At 52.2% G+C, this 15,519-nt stretch overlaps 1 protein-coding gene across 3 annotated transcripts in view; it reads right to left on the bottom strand.

Moving 5' to 3' along the window:
- CDH22 (cadherin 22) overlaps positions 1-15,519 on the bottom strand; it is a 71,050-nt gene that overhangs the window by 6,614 nt on the left and 48,917 nt on the right. For all 3 annotated transcript variants that reach the window (XM_059896437.1, XM_059896438.1, XM_059896439.1), the window contains exons 7-9: positions 15,272-15,408; positions 3,849-3,970; positions 3,613-3,730 (exon numbers count right to left, since the gene is read on the bottom strand). In XM_059896437.1, coding sequence (XP_059752420.1) covers positions 3,613-3,730; positions 3,849-3,970; positions 15,272-15,408 — 377 coding nt within the window. The remainder of the gene's footprint in view (positions 1-3,612; positions 3,731-3,848; positions 3,971-15,271; positions 15,409-15,519) is intronic.

Below are 15,519 nucleotides of genomic sequence, written 5' to 3'. Positions count from 1 at the left end.
CCCATTTTATATACGTGGAAGTTGAGGCTCAGAGAGAAGGGACTTGTCTGAATTTATCCTGTGAATTGGTGGCATAGCTATCTTTTCCAACCATCCATCGAATCATCCATCCATCCATCCATCCAATAAATCTTTATTGAGTAACTACTCTGTGCTTGGCACCATGCTAGTCATGGGGGGTGGGGAATAATGGGGAGCTAAATCAACCATAGTCCTGGATCTGGCCTTATATTCTGATGCGAGAGACAAAGGTTAATCAAATAAATTCACAATTTAGTCTACAATTGCAAACCATGGTGAGTGCTAAGAAGGAAAAGTATAGGAAGAGCACCTAACAGAGGATCTGACCAGTCTGGGAGATCAGGGAGAACTTTTTGGAAGAAATGATATTATTGTGAGCCCTGAACAATGAATTCTAGGAGAGGGAATAGTCCATGCAAAGGTCCTGAGGTTAGAAGAGGCATAGGAACTCAAGGAACTGAGAGCAGTCCTTGGCGGCTGGAGGGATGAGGGTGATGACTAGAGCTAGTCAAGAAGAGGCTGGAGGGGGAGGCAGGGGTTCATAATAGAAAGTCTTAGAGGCCATGGTAAGGAATTGGGTTATTTTCTTAAAGGCAATAGGAGGCCATCGATTGATGGGCAAAGAAGCGACCTAGTGACATATCATCCATCTATTCAATAGCAAATACTAATTAAACACCCTCTATAGGTCAGGATTATTCTAGCCCCTGAGGATACAGCAATGAACAAGACAGACATGGTCCCTGCCTTTGCTAAGCCTACCTTCTAAGCAAGGGAGCCTCTAATCTAAAATACAGCAGTGGATGTGGAAGACCAGTTAGGAAGCTATTGTGTGTTTTAGATGTGAAATAGCAGTGGTAGTGGAGGCACAGAGAAGTGGACAGATTTGAAAAATGAGTGGCTGGCTCTGACTCAGCCTCTAATTCCCAAAAGCAAGAACAGAGGAGAGGAGAGGACATATTTGTTTCTCAGGGTTGCTGTCTTTGGCCATGGAACCATATGTTTGGAGAGCTCTGGTCCCTGCTACTCTTTCACCCCATAAGAGGAAATCCCTCAGCATCATGCCTTTACCTCTTAGCTGCCCTCCTGGGCAGCAGCTGGCTTCATTTGGGGAAGCCAGTGGCCACCCCAGGCCCCTACCCCACCCTTCTAGGCAGGATCTGCGCCCAGCACTGCATCCATCCATCTGGCCTGACATACATCAGTGTCAATCCTGGCTGCAAAAGCAATATTTATAAATCACGTTTCCAAACTGGCTACAGATTTGTACAAAGAAACAGATGGCTTGGGGTAGCCGTTTGTCAACTGGGATATTTATATGGTGAGGAGGAGGGGGCTTGGCACACCGTGGGAAGGGGCCGGGGCACTGGAGGAGGAGCCCTTTCCGGGCTGTGCTGGCCTCAGCACGCTGCTGCCAGCCTTGCTCCCAGGGCTCGTACGCAGGTGGTCACACTGGATGGGAGCCCTGGTGGCCAACCCAGCCCCCAGCCCCCAGCCCCCGTCAGAGAGAGGCAGTTGGGGCAGAACCTCAGGCTCCTTGGGTTGGAAAGATTGTGAACTTGGCGAGGTCAATCCAGGGCTATTTGTGTCTCCGGCGCTCAGCTCGGGGTACCACTGCCATAATGAGCAATCAAGGCAGCACTAGTTGTTAAAGTTGTTAAAATATTGAACTACTTCCAAAAAGGTTTAAATAGCCATGACTCTTGAGTCCCCCAAGTCCTTCCCTGCTGCCTCAGCCTCTCCCTCAAGCACACCCCCAACTTTAACACGATCAAGTCACTAAGGGGTTAAAGCCTGGCTCAGCAGAGGCTCCATGGTCCTACTCCAGATTACTTATGATCAGGGTCCTTTCTGATGGATTATCTGAGCTGCACTGGTTGTTAAATATTTTTAATATTACTCCTGGAAATACAGATGGGTCTGGCTTCAGAAGCCACTGAGGGAAGGGGTGTCAAGGTCTTGGGGGTGATCCCAGACCTGGAACAGGATCAGAAGGAACCCACATGATCTGGCCCCTAGTACCTCTCTGACTACATCTCCTCCAGTACCATCACTCACTCACCCCAACTATGCAGGTCTTGAACATCCCAAACCTTTTCCCACCTCAGGGTCTTTGCACTTGCTGTTTCTTGCACTTGGATCATTCCTTGCCCAGCTATCTGCATGGCTCACCCCCTCACTTCCTTTAGATCCCTACTCACTATTGATTCCTTCAGAGAGGCCTTCCTAGATCACCTTATTTAAAATAGCTTCTACTCTTGCCTTGCTTTATTTCCTCCTGTTTTGTCTAACACATGTTCTTGTTTTTATGTTTTTCTTTGGCCACGCCGCGTGGCTTGAGGAATCTTAGTTCCCCGATCAGGGATCAAACCCGTGCCCCCTGCAGTGGAAGCTTGGAGTCCTAACCACTGGACTGCCAGGGAATTCCCTAACACATATTTTTGAATACCTACTATGTGCCAGGCACCCAGGGTCCAGCACTGAATAGAACAAAGTCCAGACTCGTGAAGATTGCATTATTCCTCCCTGCCAGCCACTTATCAACCCCATCATAATATTTATTTGTTTAATTTCTGTTTCCCCTCTCTAGAATATAAACTCCACGAAGGCAGGGATTTTGTCTTGCATGCCGCTGCATTTTCAGGACCTAGAACAGTGCCTGACATGTAGGGACTGTGTTTCAATAAATGGTCAACAAATAATTGCTGAATGAAGGAAATGCCATGTGCTAGGTACTGACAATATACCTCGGTAACCCACATCTCACTGGGACCACCTAGCTGCCTGGCCGGCATCTTCGGCCCCATTTTACAGATGATGAAACTGAGGCAGGCATTAGGGTTGCATAGAAAGCTTTCAACTGAGCCTGGGCTGGGACCCAGGTCCCTCACTCCCAGTCCATTGACCACCCCGTCCCCCAGTCTACTCCTCAAAGGTTCAGACTTCAACTTCTCACTGAAGGGGAACTTGCAGGGGTGGGTCTCACAATGGGATCAGCTCAGGATGGGAGGGGCGGTTTGCTTTCAAGGTAGCGAGCAGGAAGCACATTGGAACTGAGATAGGTGTGGGTTTGAGTCCCAGTCCCGCCACTGACCCCGTATATGACCCTGGGTAGGTCCCTTATCCTCTTAGAGTCTCATCACCTGCAAAATGGGGGGAGGGGTAAGAAAGCCACCTCCCAAGGTGACCGTGAGGATGCAAAGAGAAATGCGAGTGGGATAAAGCACTTTTTAAACGGAGGGGTGGGCGTGTGTGCGTGTGGCTCATTCCAATCCTCACTTAGATCAGGGGCTCTTTCCACCCTGGGTGCTGGGCCACCCTCCCACTCCTCATGTATTCCCTCTCTATGTCTTTCCATCTACCATTCTCTATCCTTGGGCAGCCCTCCTCCACTCAGCCAACCCACCTCCTGCTTGTTCTTCAGGGTCTGGCTAGCAGGCCGGGTAACATCTCCAGCTTGGCTCAGACTTTCTGTGTGATCTTGGACCCACCACTGGCCCTCTGGGCGCCTCTATAATATGGGAAGGGGTTGGGGAGGCTAAGCCCCTCCCTCCATGCATCCTAGGATTTGGTTGTTCTGAGATAACTCACCTTGGATGTTGAGCAGAGAGAAATGAGGGTTGCTGGGAGCTTCAGGCACCAGGCGGAAATAGAAGCGGTGCCCGCTCTGGGGCTCGTCTCTGTCTACCACACTGATGGTCTGGATGAGCTGAAGGGTGAGGAGGGGGCAGGGAGCTGATGTGAGGCCAAGCCCACTCCGGGCTGGAGTAGAGGGTGTCCTGGCCAGTCCTGGCAGCGACCCCCAGTCCCCAACCCTTCCGTGCTACCTGGCCTGGCTCGGCATCCTCACACACAGCTGCCTCGTAGGGTGTGGCCAGCTCTGGGGGATTGTCGTTCACATCCAGGATTCGGATCCTTAGGGATGCCCGGGATAGCTGGGCATGATTGTCTGTAACAAGAGCACAGCCGTAGGGTGGGAGGCATCAAGCGTGAGATTTAGACGACCCCCCCATCTACTGCTAGGACAAGAGTAGGCAGTGAGGTCACACTGAGAGATCTGTGGGTTGATCAAGCTCATATTAGGACCAGGACCAAGGATGTCTGGCTAACTGGGTCATCACCACCACCACCATTGCTATCATCATCACCACCATTAGATCATCACTGTAACCATCGCCATTACTGTCACTATTGCCACCACCACCACTGCCATTAGCACTGGTACCACTAGCATCATCACCACAACCTCCATCACCATAATCATCAGTACCACCCCATCACCATCACCATCACCGTCACCATCTCCACCATTACTACCTTCACCATCACCATTACTAGTACCACTACCACCATTAAACCATCACCACCATTAGCATTATTATTGCCACCTCTACCAACATAACTATCAGTACCACCATCACCATCCTCACCACTATCACCACCATCACCAATGCCATCACCACTCCTTTGTTACCATCACCATTAGATTATCAATACCATCACCATTAGAATTATCACTGCCGCCACCACCACTGCATTGCCTAATACCACCTTCCTCATCTCTACCATCATCACAAACACTAAGGCCATCACTCTCACCACCCTTACCACCACCATCACCCCCCTGTGGCCACCATCATCAATATTACCACCATCATCATCACCAATCATTCACTATCTCCACCATCTCCACCACAACTTCCATTACCAGCCCCACCAATACTACCATGACCCCCGCCATCATCACCCACATCACTATCACATCACCACCCCCCACTCCCACCTCCAACAACACTACAATCAACATTGCCATCTCCATTCCATCACCGTGGAGTGCACAGATTTCTCCTGGAGTATCCATATCCGTTATTTCAGGTATCCTTGCAGAAATCCTATGGTTTGGTACAATTTCTATCCCCATATTGCATAAGGGAAACTAAAACATGCGAAAGTTTAAAGAATTGGTCAGCTGACAACTGAAGTCCCAAACCTCTGCTCTTTTAAGACCAGATCATGAGAGGGCAAGACAAGTCCACTGGAGAGGGGTCTTCGCCAATGTCCTCAGCAAAGCCACGAAGTCCCCACTCCTCCAACTGCAATGTCTTGAGGTCAAGGCCTCTGTTGTATTAATCCCTGGGTCCCCAGCATTGTGGGATGTGGCACAGAGTTGGTTCTAATAGATTTGTTGAATGAATGAATGAAGCCTGGAAACATTCAGACAGAAAGAGTCTTGAATTTCAGGCATGGCTCTGTCTCTGACATAGTGTTTGACCTTGGGTAAAACTTTTCCTGCTCTGTTATCAGTTTCCACACCTGGAAAATGAACAGAGCATAGTGATTAAGAGCAAGGACTTGGGAGCCAAGTGGTTCCAATCTCAACTCTGTCACTTAGTAGCTGTGTGATCCATGCCATGGCACTTGACCTCTCTGTGCCTCAGTTTTCTTACCTACAAAATGGGGCTACTAGTAACAGGTTGGTTAAGAGGACAAACTGAGTTAATAGGTGCGAAGCACTTAAAACTGTGTACATAGCACATAAGTGTTACATAAGGATTTGTTAAATCAGCAGATATCCTTGAAGGCTCCTTTCAGCAATGACATTCAGTGACTCTAGGCTGTTGGGATACCTCATCCGAGCCTGTCCTCTCCGAGAAGCACCCTGAATGTTGGCCCTTTATAGCCCCCCACTCAGACCCCCGAGTGCTCACTGGTGCCCTGTCCTTAGCTATCTCAGCCATGAGTTCATTACTGACGTTCTACCCGCCAGTGAAATCAAGGACATCCCCTGGGAGAGGAAACTACCCCCTTCCGAGCAGTGACTTGATGGCTGGGTCTCTGACCCGGCTGACAGGGAGCTATTTTGGGGGCAGCCTGGAAGCTTCCAGGCAGCCAGGAACCCCATGAGTTTTGGGGGCAAGTGGGGGCTGGTCGGCTGCTTCCTTCTCTGAACTCAGGGCCCCACTGGATGCCGACTGCAGCTGCTCCTGTGTTGATAAGAAGAGAAATGGCGATTGGAGGCAGGTGCGGCCACCTCCTGGGGGGGGGGGGGTCAGGGAAAGGAAGCGGGGGGAGGGGGGAGTCTTTAATTAACTCAGACCCCGACTCCTCTCTGGAGCTCCCCTTAGGCAGGGGTGCCTTATCTTCTCAGCTCACCCAGATCTGCTGCTTCAGCGATTAGAGGGGGCCTTTCCGGGGGCGGGAGATGGGAGTCGTGACTGGGAATGTCGGGTGAGGTGTTATTTTTAAGAGTGTTTTGCCAGAGAACTTAAACAGCCAGCCGGTGGGTGCTTAGGAGGGGAGGAGGGGAGGAGGGGAGGAGGGGAGGAGGGGAGGTTGAGGTCCGCTGCCTGGATCAGGCACCTCTCTCCCCACTGAGGCAGAAGGAGGGTACGGGGTGGCCAGGGCCCCCTCCCCTGCAGTGGGTGCGGTGTGCAGGGCTGGAGGGAGAGACAGGGTCCTATGGGGCCATGCAGAAGGGGGACCTCAGAGTAGGATAAGATCCTCAGCGGGCAGACACCCTGCTGGAGGGCTGGATCCACTGCTGGTGAGACCCCCATTATTGTACCATTCCTCTGGGTTCTGTTGGGCCTCTCCTACCTCTTTTTTCCCCCAGCTTTATTGAGATGTAATTGACATATAACATTGTGTAAGTTTAAGGTGTAAAATACACGTAGATATTGCAATGTTTGTCACAATAAGATTAGTTAGAACATCCTTACCTTACCGTCTTGTTGTTGTCCTATCTCCTCCTTTCAAATGTCATGGGTCACCTCTTGGGAAGGCCCTGAATCCTTTTTGGCATGAGGATTTGGCAGATCTGAGAGGCAGGGCAGCCGAGAGGTGTGCCTCTACGCCTCCAAAGTTGCCACCCACAGAGCTTATCCCAGAGACCCCTGAATTGGGGGCTTGCCTGGACCCCCCAGAGCTTGTGGTCCAGCCCTAAGTCAGCATCCTGTGCTCTTGACATGGCAGTCTTCAGCTTGGCTATTAGAATCACCTGGGAAGCCTTTAAAACGTTCTAAGCCCAAGGCTTGGTCATTGATGTTTTTTTTAACAGCTCCAGGTGAATCTAATATGTATCAATAGCAAGTGTTGCAAACTACTGCCTGGGGGTGACTGGCAGGTGCTGGGGGAGGTCCAACCTGGCATCTCGCCTCTGATTGGCTTCCTCCAAACCCCTCCCCATCACAGGTAGCATCATTTGTAATAACTGATGATAATGCATAATTTTTACCAACTTAAATGTTTCTGGTATAAAATAAGAAATCCATCAATTAATTAACCTTCCTCTTAGTGCAGGACTTTCCAATTTATAACAAACTTTCTTATCTATGACATCATTGGATCCTCAAAACAACCCATAATGGAGGTCTTGTTAAACCCATTTTTTTTTTTAATTTAATTTTTGGCCATGCCACATGGCTTGCAGGATCTTAGTTCCCCAACCAGGGATCGAACCTGGGCCCTGGCAGTGAAAGCACTGAGTCCTAACCACTGGACTGCCAGGGAATTCCCTAAACCCATTTTGTAGATGGAGAAACTGAGGCCCAGAAAGGGGCAAGACTTTGTCCAAAGCCACAGGCAAGTCAGTGGCAGAACTGAGGTTGGGTCCTATGTCTCCTGACTCTAAGTCCAGTGCGTGGTCTAGATGCAATTCCAGTGGGCCCTCCTGCTGCCTGAATATTTGTCCATCCAGACGCAGCTACGGCTCAGACCGAGGCCCAGGCTGACCTCACCCAATGCCCAGTGGCAGGTGCTGTCTCCGGGGGCTGGATCCCCCATGGAGCCCACGCCCCTCCCTTGGCATTTCAGTTCAGCTGACTGACATGCAAATTAGTTTAATTATTTCTTCTTCTGAAGTAAATTATATTTTGCAGTAGCTGCAATATGTTGTGTCAGGCAAAATTACATTCAATATTTTTAAACTAATTGATGCAGCCTTGAGGAAGGCTGATTGACAACCCAGAGCTGAGCAGGCCCGCAGTCTTAACCGATTCCTAAATTAAAATTAAACGTGCTTCAGCCTGGTGCTTCCTCTCTGAGCTGGCTCACCATTAATCCGAGGAGGAGTCAGGTATAGCCCTGGGGGGCCGAGGGGCAGAGGAGGGAGGGCAATTCCTTGGGTGCCTTGGGAAGAGAGCAGGCTTGGGCGGGAGAGCTGCCGTGCAGTGTGCGCAGGCCCCTTACCTTCTTCGGGCCTCAGCGTCCCTTATGTATAACAGACGGGGGATTGGATCAGGCAATTTGAAACTGAGACTTCTGGTTTTTGCTGACTGTTACAGTTTGAGCGCCTCCTTTGTACCAAGAACACAACATTGAACAAGACCAACACGGCCTCTTGGTCTAGTGGCAGGGACAGATATCACTCTAGACTGTGATAAAAGTAGAGAGAAAAAAGTCCAGGACTGTGAGAGTATGAGGCAGGGGTTCCTAGGTTCCTACCCTGGTGAGGTGCAGGGATATTTGCCCTAGCGTAGGTGACGTTTAGGCTGAGATCCAACTAGGAAGTAATCAGATGAAGGGGATGGGAAGGAAAGTGTGCTCCAGGCAGTAGGAACAGCATGTGCAAAGGTCCTGGGGTGGGAGGGGAGGCTGTAGATAGTAAGATTCTGGATTCCTTCTAAGGAAGACCCCCACCCCCTAGCAGTTCTTAACCTGGTGTCTGGACCAAACTGGACTTGGAGGGCTAGAGGCCAGTAGGAAGTGTAGAGGTGATGGGTCCTGGCCTGGTGACCCTGTTAGGGAACTCCTAGGGATATGCTACTGCCAGAAGGACACAAGCAAACACATATTGAGCATCTGCCATGGGCCAGGGTCTGTGCTGCCTCATTTCATCCTGTCAACCATCGTGGGAGGTAGGGATTTGAATTATTGCCGTTTTGCTGATGAGGAAACTGGCTCAGAGAGGGTAAAGAACTTGCCCGAAGTCTCACAGGGAACCATCAACGGAACCTGGGTCTGGGTCCAAAAGGGGAGTCTTAACCATCAAATGGTACTGCCTTTCTGACCATCTTCAGCTGCCAGAATCCGACTTGCCTCAAGGCCCCAAACAAATGTCTCTGCCTGCTCCCGGAAGCTTTCCTTGACTGCCCTAGTCCTGGGCAATCAGACTATAAGCCCAAGACCTACATGCCCATAAGGCCCTTGTGATCTTCCTCCCTGGCCTCGTCCCTCACCTGGCTCTGCCTTTTCCTCTGCTCCAGGTTTCCTCCTTTCCCTCCTTCAGATCTTTGCCCAGATGTCTTCCCAGAGAGACCTCCCCTGATGACCTTATTTAAATTTGTTCCTTGTCATCCCACCAGCTACCCACTTCCCTGCTCTACTTTTCTCCACAGCACTTATCCAACACCCGCTATATTTTTACTCACTTAACTTGCCCATCATCTATCTCCCTCACCAGAAAGTAAGCAGAATTTTGGTCTCTTGTGTTTGCTGCTGTATCCCCAGCCCCTCTGTGCATGGCACACAGTAGGTGCTTAATAAAGATTTAGCGAATGAATGGATTTCACCGTCTGTGGCATCCCTGACTATGCTGGGGTGCTGTGGAGGTGACAGGGAGAGACTGAGACCTCTGGATGGACTAATTCTGTGAGGGTTTCACGCCCCCCCGCCACCCAGATCCCACCATCTAGGGAGCAGTCAAGCTGTGTGACCCTCTTCCTGCCTCTCTCTCTGGACCAAGCTTTTCTCATCCGTAAAGCAAATGGAGCTGGACTCTGAAGTTCTCCTTGGCTGTCACAGAGAAAGTCAGAAGCCCACAGAGAAAGAGAGAAGTGGGGTCGCAAGAGTGGGAGTGGGAAGGAGAGTGAGAAGTGGGGAGAGGGGGGAGGAAGGGAGGCAGAGAGGTGGGGGGCAGCTGGAAGGTACCTCCTTGCAGTGCTGCAAGGGTGGGAGGAGCAGAGCCTGGACCCTCTTCTCCACCGTCCCCTCAGCGCCTCCCTCCTCTCGAGGGAATTAAATTGCATCCAAACACCAGGCTCTGATTAGCGCTGGCCAGCTGGGCAGGAAGATTTATCATCCCAATTACAAGCTGGCCAAGACAAGCAGGCAGGACGGCGAGGGGGGCTGGGTGAGCAGGCGGGAGTGCTCCAGGGGAGGGGCCTCAGGGCTGCCAGGGGCGGTCGCCTCGCACTCCCTGCCCCGTCCCCACTCACCTCCAGTGGGAGCATGAGGTTAGGGTGCCCTTCTCTGTTTCTCTGATTATCTGTTTGGCTTCCACGTGGAGACTGGAGGTTTGACCTTGTTGGGGTGGGGATGTTTGGTCCTCTGAAGGGTCCTCTCAGGAGGACTTCTGGGTAAAAAAGCGGCCCTGGAATTGGGGGGTGGGGTGGGAGAAAGTTTTCGTCCCTAGGGCTGAGTTGGTCCTGATACTCTGGGCTGTCTTATGAGACTCCATGGACATCACAAAAATCTTTGTTCCTGGTGGCATCTGTTAAGTACCTAGGTGGCACAGGATCTCGGGAGTTACCCAATCCAAGAGGAACCCAGGCCTCATTTACACACCTCTGGTGACGGGGAGCTCACTGCCTTCTGAAGCAACCCCTTCCATGCAGGGCTGTGCCAGGCCTCTTCCCCAGATGGCACCACAGTCAGCCTCCCTGGCACTTCCTCCTGCCCGTCCCCACCCTGCCCTGCGCTCTCAGCACACGTCCAAGCCCGAGTCTTCCTGACAGCCTCCATCTGTTGCCTGCTCCGGGCTGCCCCGCTCCTGTCCGCCCTCCCCCACCAACCCGAGTGAACGCTGGAGACTGCACATCTGACCATCTTCCTCTTCTGCTCTAAAGCCTGCACTGGCTCCCTGTCGTCTCCAGGAGATGTCCGGCTGCTCACAGGACATCTGAGGTTCTTCCTGTAGAGGCCCAGTGAGCTTCTGCACACTCACCTCACCCCACCTACTCCAGCCATTCTCTGGCTCCAGCCTCTGGCCACACCAGTCTCTCCATTCTCAGAATGGACAGGGGTCTTTCTGCCGGCCAAGGCTCCAGGCCTGAGCATGTGGGGCTCTTTCTGCTGGGAGCTCCCAAACCCCCTTTCCTTAGCCTTTGAGACCCAACTCAGATGTCCCCTCCTCTGGGAAAGTCTCTTGCCTTCTCCTCTAGGGGGGCAAGTCCCTGGCTACACCTCCTGAATGCCCACCGCCCCCTTCCTTGCACTCTGCGTTGCCACTGACAGTTGATGTGTCTCTCTCTGCCCACCTGTGAACTCCTGAGGTCAGTGGCCAAGACTTTTTATCACCAGATCCCAGTGCCCGGAGCAGGTGGGTGACAAGAGGCCCTCAGCAGACACTTTATATAAAGCATTAAGCACAATATCTGGTATATTGTGAGCTTCAAATAAATAGAAGCCACTGTTATTAATAGTTAACAATAGAGTTATTATCCTTATAGCTATCCAAGACGGTATCATTTAATAGATGAGAAAACTAAAGCAAGAAGAGGGGAAACGACTGCCCAAACTCACAGCTGGGAGCCATGCCACTAGAAGCAGTTTTTCTCCATCATGTTGCCCTGCCTTCCTAACTGGGCGGGCAAGCCCATTTATCCATCCATTCAGGAAATGTTTATACACACCTACTGAGTGCCAGGCCCGGTGTGAAGGCTACAGATACAGATGAGACCCTGCCCTCATGGAAGGTATTGTTTCCCGGGGAAGAGAGATTAACTAAGCACGCACACGAATGCATATATAAATCATAAAGCGTGCTCTGTGGTATGAAGGAAAAAATCAGGGGGCTGTAAAACCGTGACTTGGCCTGGGGTGACCCAGATGGGGAAGCTCTAGCTAATCTGGTTAACTCTTTGCTGTCCGGGGCAGCTAGAGACCACCCCTCCAGACCTGGAAGAGGGGGCCGGATGCAGCCCCCTGACACCGCCCACTCCAGCACTGGCTTTCCAAGTCTCCCCCCTCCACCCCGCCATCTCTTTGAAGACTGTCCCTTTACAACTGCCCTTTCCACTGAAGGATTCAGACACAAATTGTACTTTAAATTCAATATCGGTCATTAATATTTCATGATTACAAAACGTTAAAGATAATGTCAGTGGAAGGAGCGTCTGCATGGGCAGAATGGATGACTCAGAAGTTTGGGGAGGGGGGAGCCGGCATTCTAAGTGGTTCGGGAGTCTTTGAGGTAATCCGGTGTGACAGGTGGCTGCTCCCGGCTGAGTGCCGCATCCTCCAAGGTGCTGGCAAAGCTCAGCTGCTGTGTATAAATATTTCCCCTCTGATTCTTGTCACCTCATGTTTGTTACACCCGGAGCAGGCGGGGCACCGTGACCCCACCACCATCCCCTGTTTCTGAGGAAGCCAAATGGATGCTTCAGCAGGAAGGCACGGGTGTTGCACTTGGGGTCCCGGCTGGCTGCTGGGAGCCCTGGCCCTGCATGGACTTGCTCTGTGACTTCGGGGCCATCGCTGTTCCTTCCTGAGCCTCTATTTCCTTGGCTGTAAAGTGGGGATAATAATTTGTCCTTGTCTCACAGAGATGGCAAGAAGCCGGAGTGGGTGGATTATTTGCGACACTCCTGGCTTCGTGCCTGGCACCAAAGACATATGACTTGAGGGGCATCTGGGTGACAGCGGGCTGTGCAGTCAGACAGGCTTGCGCCGGGAATTTGGACAAATGACTTCACCTCTCTGAGTCTTAGTTTCCTCATCCACACACTGGGGATAACGGCAGAATCAACACCTGATAGGTGGGACGATTCAATGAGCACAGCATTGTAAAGTGCCTGGCACAGAGCTGGTGCTTAAGCCAAGTGCACAGAGTCAAGATCGATAGATACCATTAACTGAGAGCTAAGTACTAGGCTAAGTTCTTTCCATGTATTATCCTATTTAATCCTCCCACCAGCACTGTGAAGTGGGAACCTTTCATTTTCCCATTGATTAATATCCTCGGTGAGGGTTGGGCAGGGGTTGTGAATTGCAGCTCAGAGGGGAGTGATCTCTAGCCCAGTGACCAGTCCCTTCCTTGCAGAGACTCATCTCCTTCCCCAGCTCAGTTGCTGGGGAGGGTTGGGGCTTGGGGTGGGGTCCCGAGAGCAGAGTACCAGGAAAAGGGAGGCCACGTAGCAAAGCTGTGGAGGAAACCGGGAACACTTGGTCCAAATCCCGGTTCTGCCACCGCATGTCCTTGGACAAATCTCCTAATGATCTGAGCCTCGATTTTCCCATCAGTAAAATGGGTGCTGCTCTGTAACAGATCATGATCAATAAAGTACGTGCTAGAAAGCATGGAGCTCAGTAGCTATTAGGTAAACATTGTAAAATGTTTGTGGGGGACAGTCCCCCGGACACGCTCTCTCCTGTGAAACGGCAGCACTGCAGACTTCGTATGTGGCTCTAGCTGCTTTCTGAAAGAGACTCGCTGGGTAGAAGCACAATGCTTAACCCCAGAACGGCCTTGCTAGTGGTGGGCCTTTGGGTGGTGTGACAGCTGGTAGAGGAGATGTATCTGGGGGTAGGGAGAGGAGGCATCTCTGCCCAGCAGCTGGGCCAGTCCCCATGGTTGCCCAAGGGGCAGGTTCAGGGAGGTAAGGAGGGGGAGCTGTCTTCTTTCCAGTCCAGCCACCACTTCCTCTCCAGCCACCTTTGTTATCTCCCTTTCATGCGGTGGAGAAGTGGATTCAAAGGCTCGGGAGCTGCAGGCCCTGAGGTTTGAGCCAGCTTTGTATTTTCTTTTAAACCGAATTTGAAAGAGACGAAGGGAACTTCAGCCTAGGGACTTCCTTGGCTGGAATGGGCTGGTGGGGCCTGGGAAGTGGGAGGCACCAGCAGGAGGAGGAGGAGGAGGAGGAGGAGGAGGAGGAAGGCCACCAGGAGGCCTCGAAGGGGCAGGAGGGGCTTGGGGCTGAGGTATGCAGAGGGGAGTTTGAATGGCGCCCACCCCACCCAAGGCTCAGAGACTCTGAGTATTCCTATTGTCACCACTGCTTCCTGGAGGTTTGCTGGCTCCTGAGACCTGGAGAGCTGACAGGGCGGGGGAGCTTGCAGAGCAGGTCCAGGCAGGGGCAGCGGCAGCATTGCTTTGGTTGTGGAGGAGGCCTAGAACTGCCCTCTCCCCACTCCCGGGGTGCCGTGACCCTCCACGCTCTTAGCTCCTCACCTCCACGGCCTGACTTGTCTGGACCCCATGTCCGAGGGCCCCCTCTTTCTCTCTCAGCTCACACTCCTCCCCAGCTGCGCCAAATTGCATGTCTCTCTCTCTCTCACACACACACACACACACACACACACTTCCAGAAACTCAGGCCAAGCACCTTGGAGTCATCCTTGACCCCTCTCTATCTCTCCTCTGTACCATCCCATCAGCAGGTCCTGTGGGCTCTGTCTTCAGCCTGTCTCCCAAAGCTGACCACGTCTCACCATTAACATGGCTAATCATCCTGGGCCAGGCCACTGTCTCATCTTCTGGGCACTGTCGCATGTAACTTCTGGCTGAGCCCCTGTTCCCCCTCCACGCCCCCGCCCCTCCTCAGAGCTCCCAGTCTATTCGCAATGCAGCAGCCAGAGGTATCACGTCAAGCAACCTCCCTCCTCTACTCAACACCCCCCAGTGACTCCCACCTCATTTGGAGTCAAGTCCAAAAACCTTGCAATGGCTGACCACTTTGCCCCTCACCAACCACACTGTTCTCCTTGCTGTTCCTCCAACGCTAGGCAAACTACTACCTCAGGCCCTTTGCACTGGCTGTTCCCTCTCCTTGGAACACTCTTCCCTCTGACGGCGGCATGACTCCCTCACTTTACTGAGCTCTCTGTTGAAATGTCTCCTTTTCAGAGAGGCCTTCCCCTAAGAGAAACAATCCCCTCCCGATCCCCTTCCTCTGCTTTCTTCTTTCCCAGTTTCTTGTTAGCACTTAGCATCAGCTGACATGCGTACACCCTTTCTCTCAGTTTGTTGATGGTCTAGCTCTACCCCATGGAGAAAGGAGTTTTTCTATCTTGTTCAGGGCTGTATCCCCAGCCTCTAAAAAAGGGATTGGTGTGTAGCAGGTGCTCAATAAATGCTGAGGTAAGAAAGCCAGACCCGAGACTGGCCCTGATTTTTTGGCTTGGGAACCTTCCCAGATCTTTGTTCCTGCGGGTCAGCTTCTGCTGACCACTGCCCCACCCCAGCTTTGCCCAGTTTCTTACTCTTTGTCCCGCCCCCAGCCTTTGGCCCCTCCTCCCTGGGCTTTGCCCCGCCCCAGCTCCACCCCTCAGTCATCGCCCCTCCCTCCCATATTCACCCCGCCCCCTGGCTCACCCGCCTCCATGGCCAGCACAGTGATGTTGTGCCAGCCGGCAGTCTCTCGGTCCAGACCCTTGCCGGTTACGATGGCGCCCGTGTCCGCATCGATATCAAAAATCTGGTCCAGATCCGAGTCGCGGTCAATGGCGTACCTGAGGGAGGCAGGGCGGGGCTGATTGAAGGTGCCCTGGCGCCAGTGGAGCCTGTGCCCATGTCCCTCCACCCTACCCGCAAAGAGGAACCACCTGCCTGGGAGACACAAG

This window comes from Balaenoptera ricei, chromosome 15 (assembly GCF_028023285.1).
Source record: "Balaenoptera ricei isolate mBalRic1 chromosome 15, mBalRic1.hap2, whole genome shotgun sequence".
Taxonomy (NCBI): domain Eukaryota; kingdom Metazoa; phylum Chordata; class Mammalia; order Artiodactyla; family Balaenopteridae; genus Balaenoptera; species Balaenoptera ricei.
This window is presented reverse-complemented; position numbering and strand designations above follow the sequence as displayed.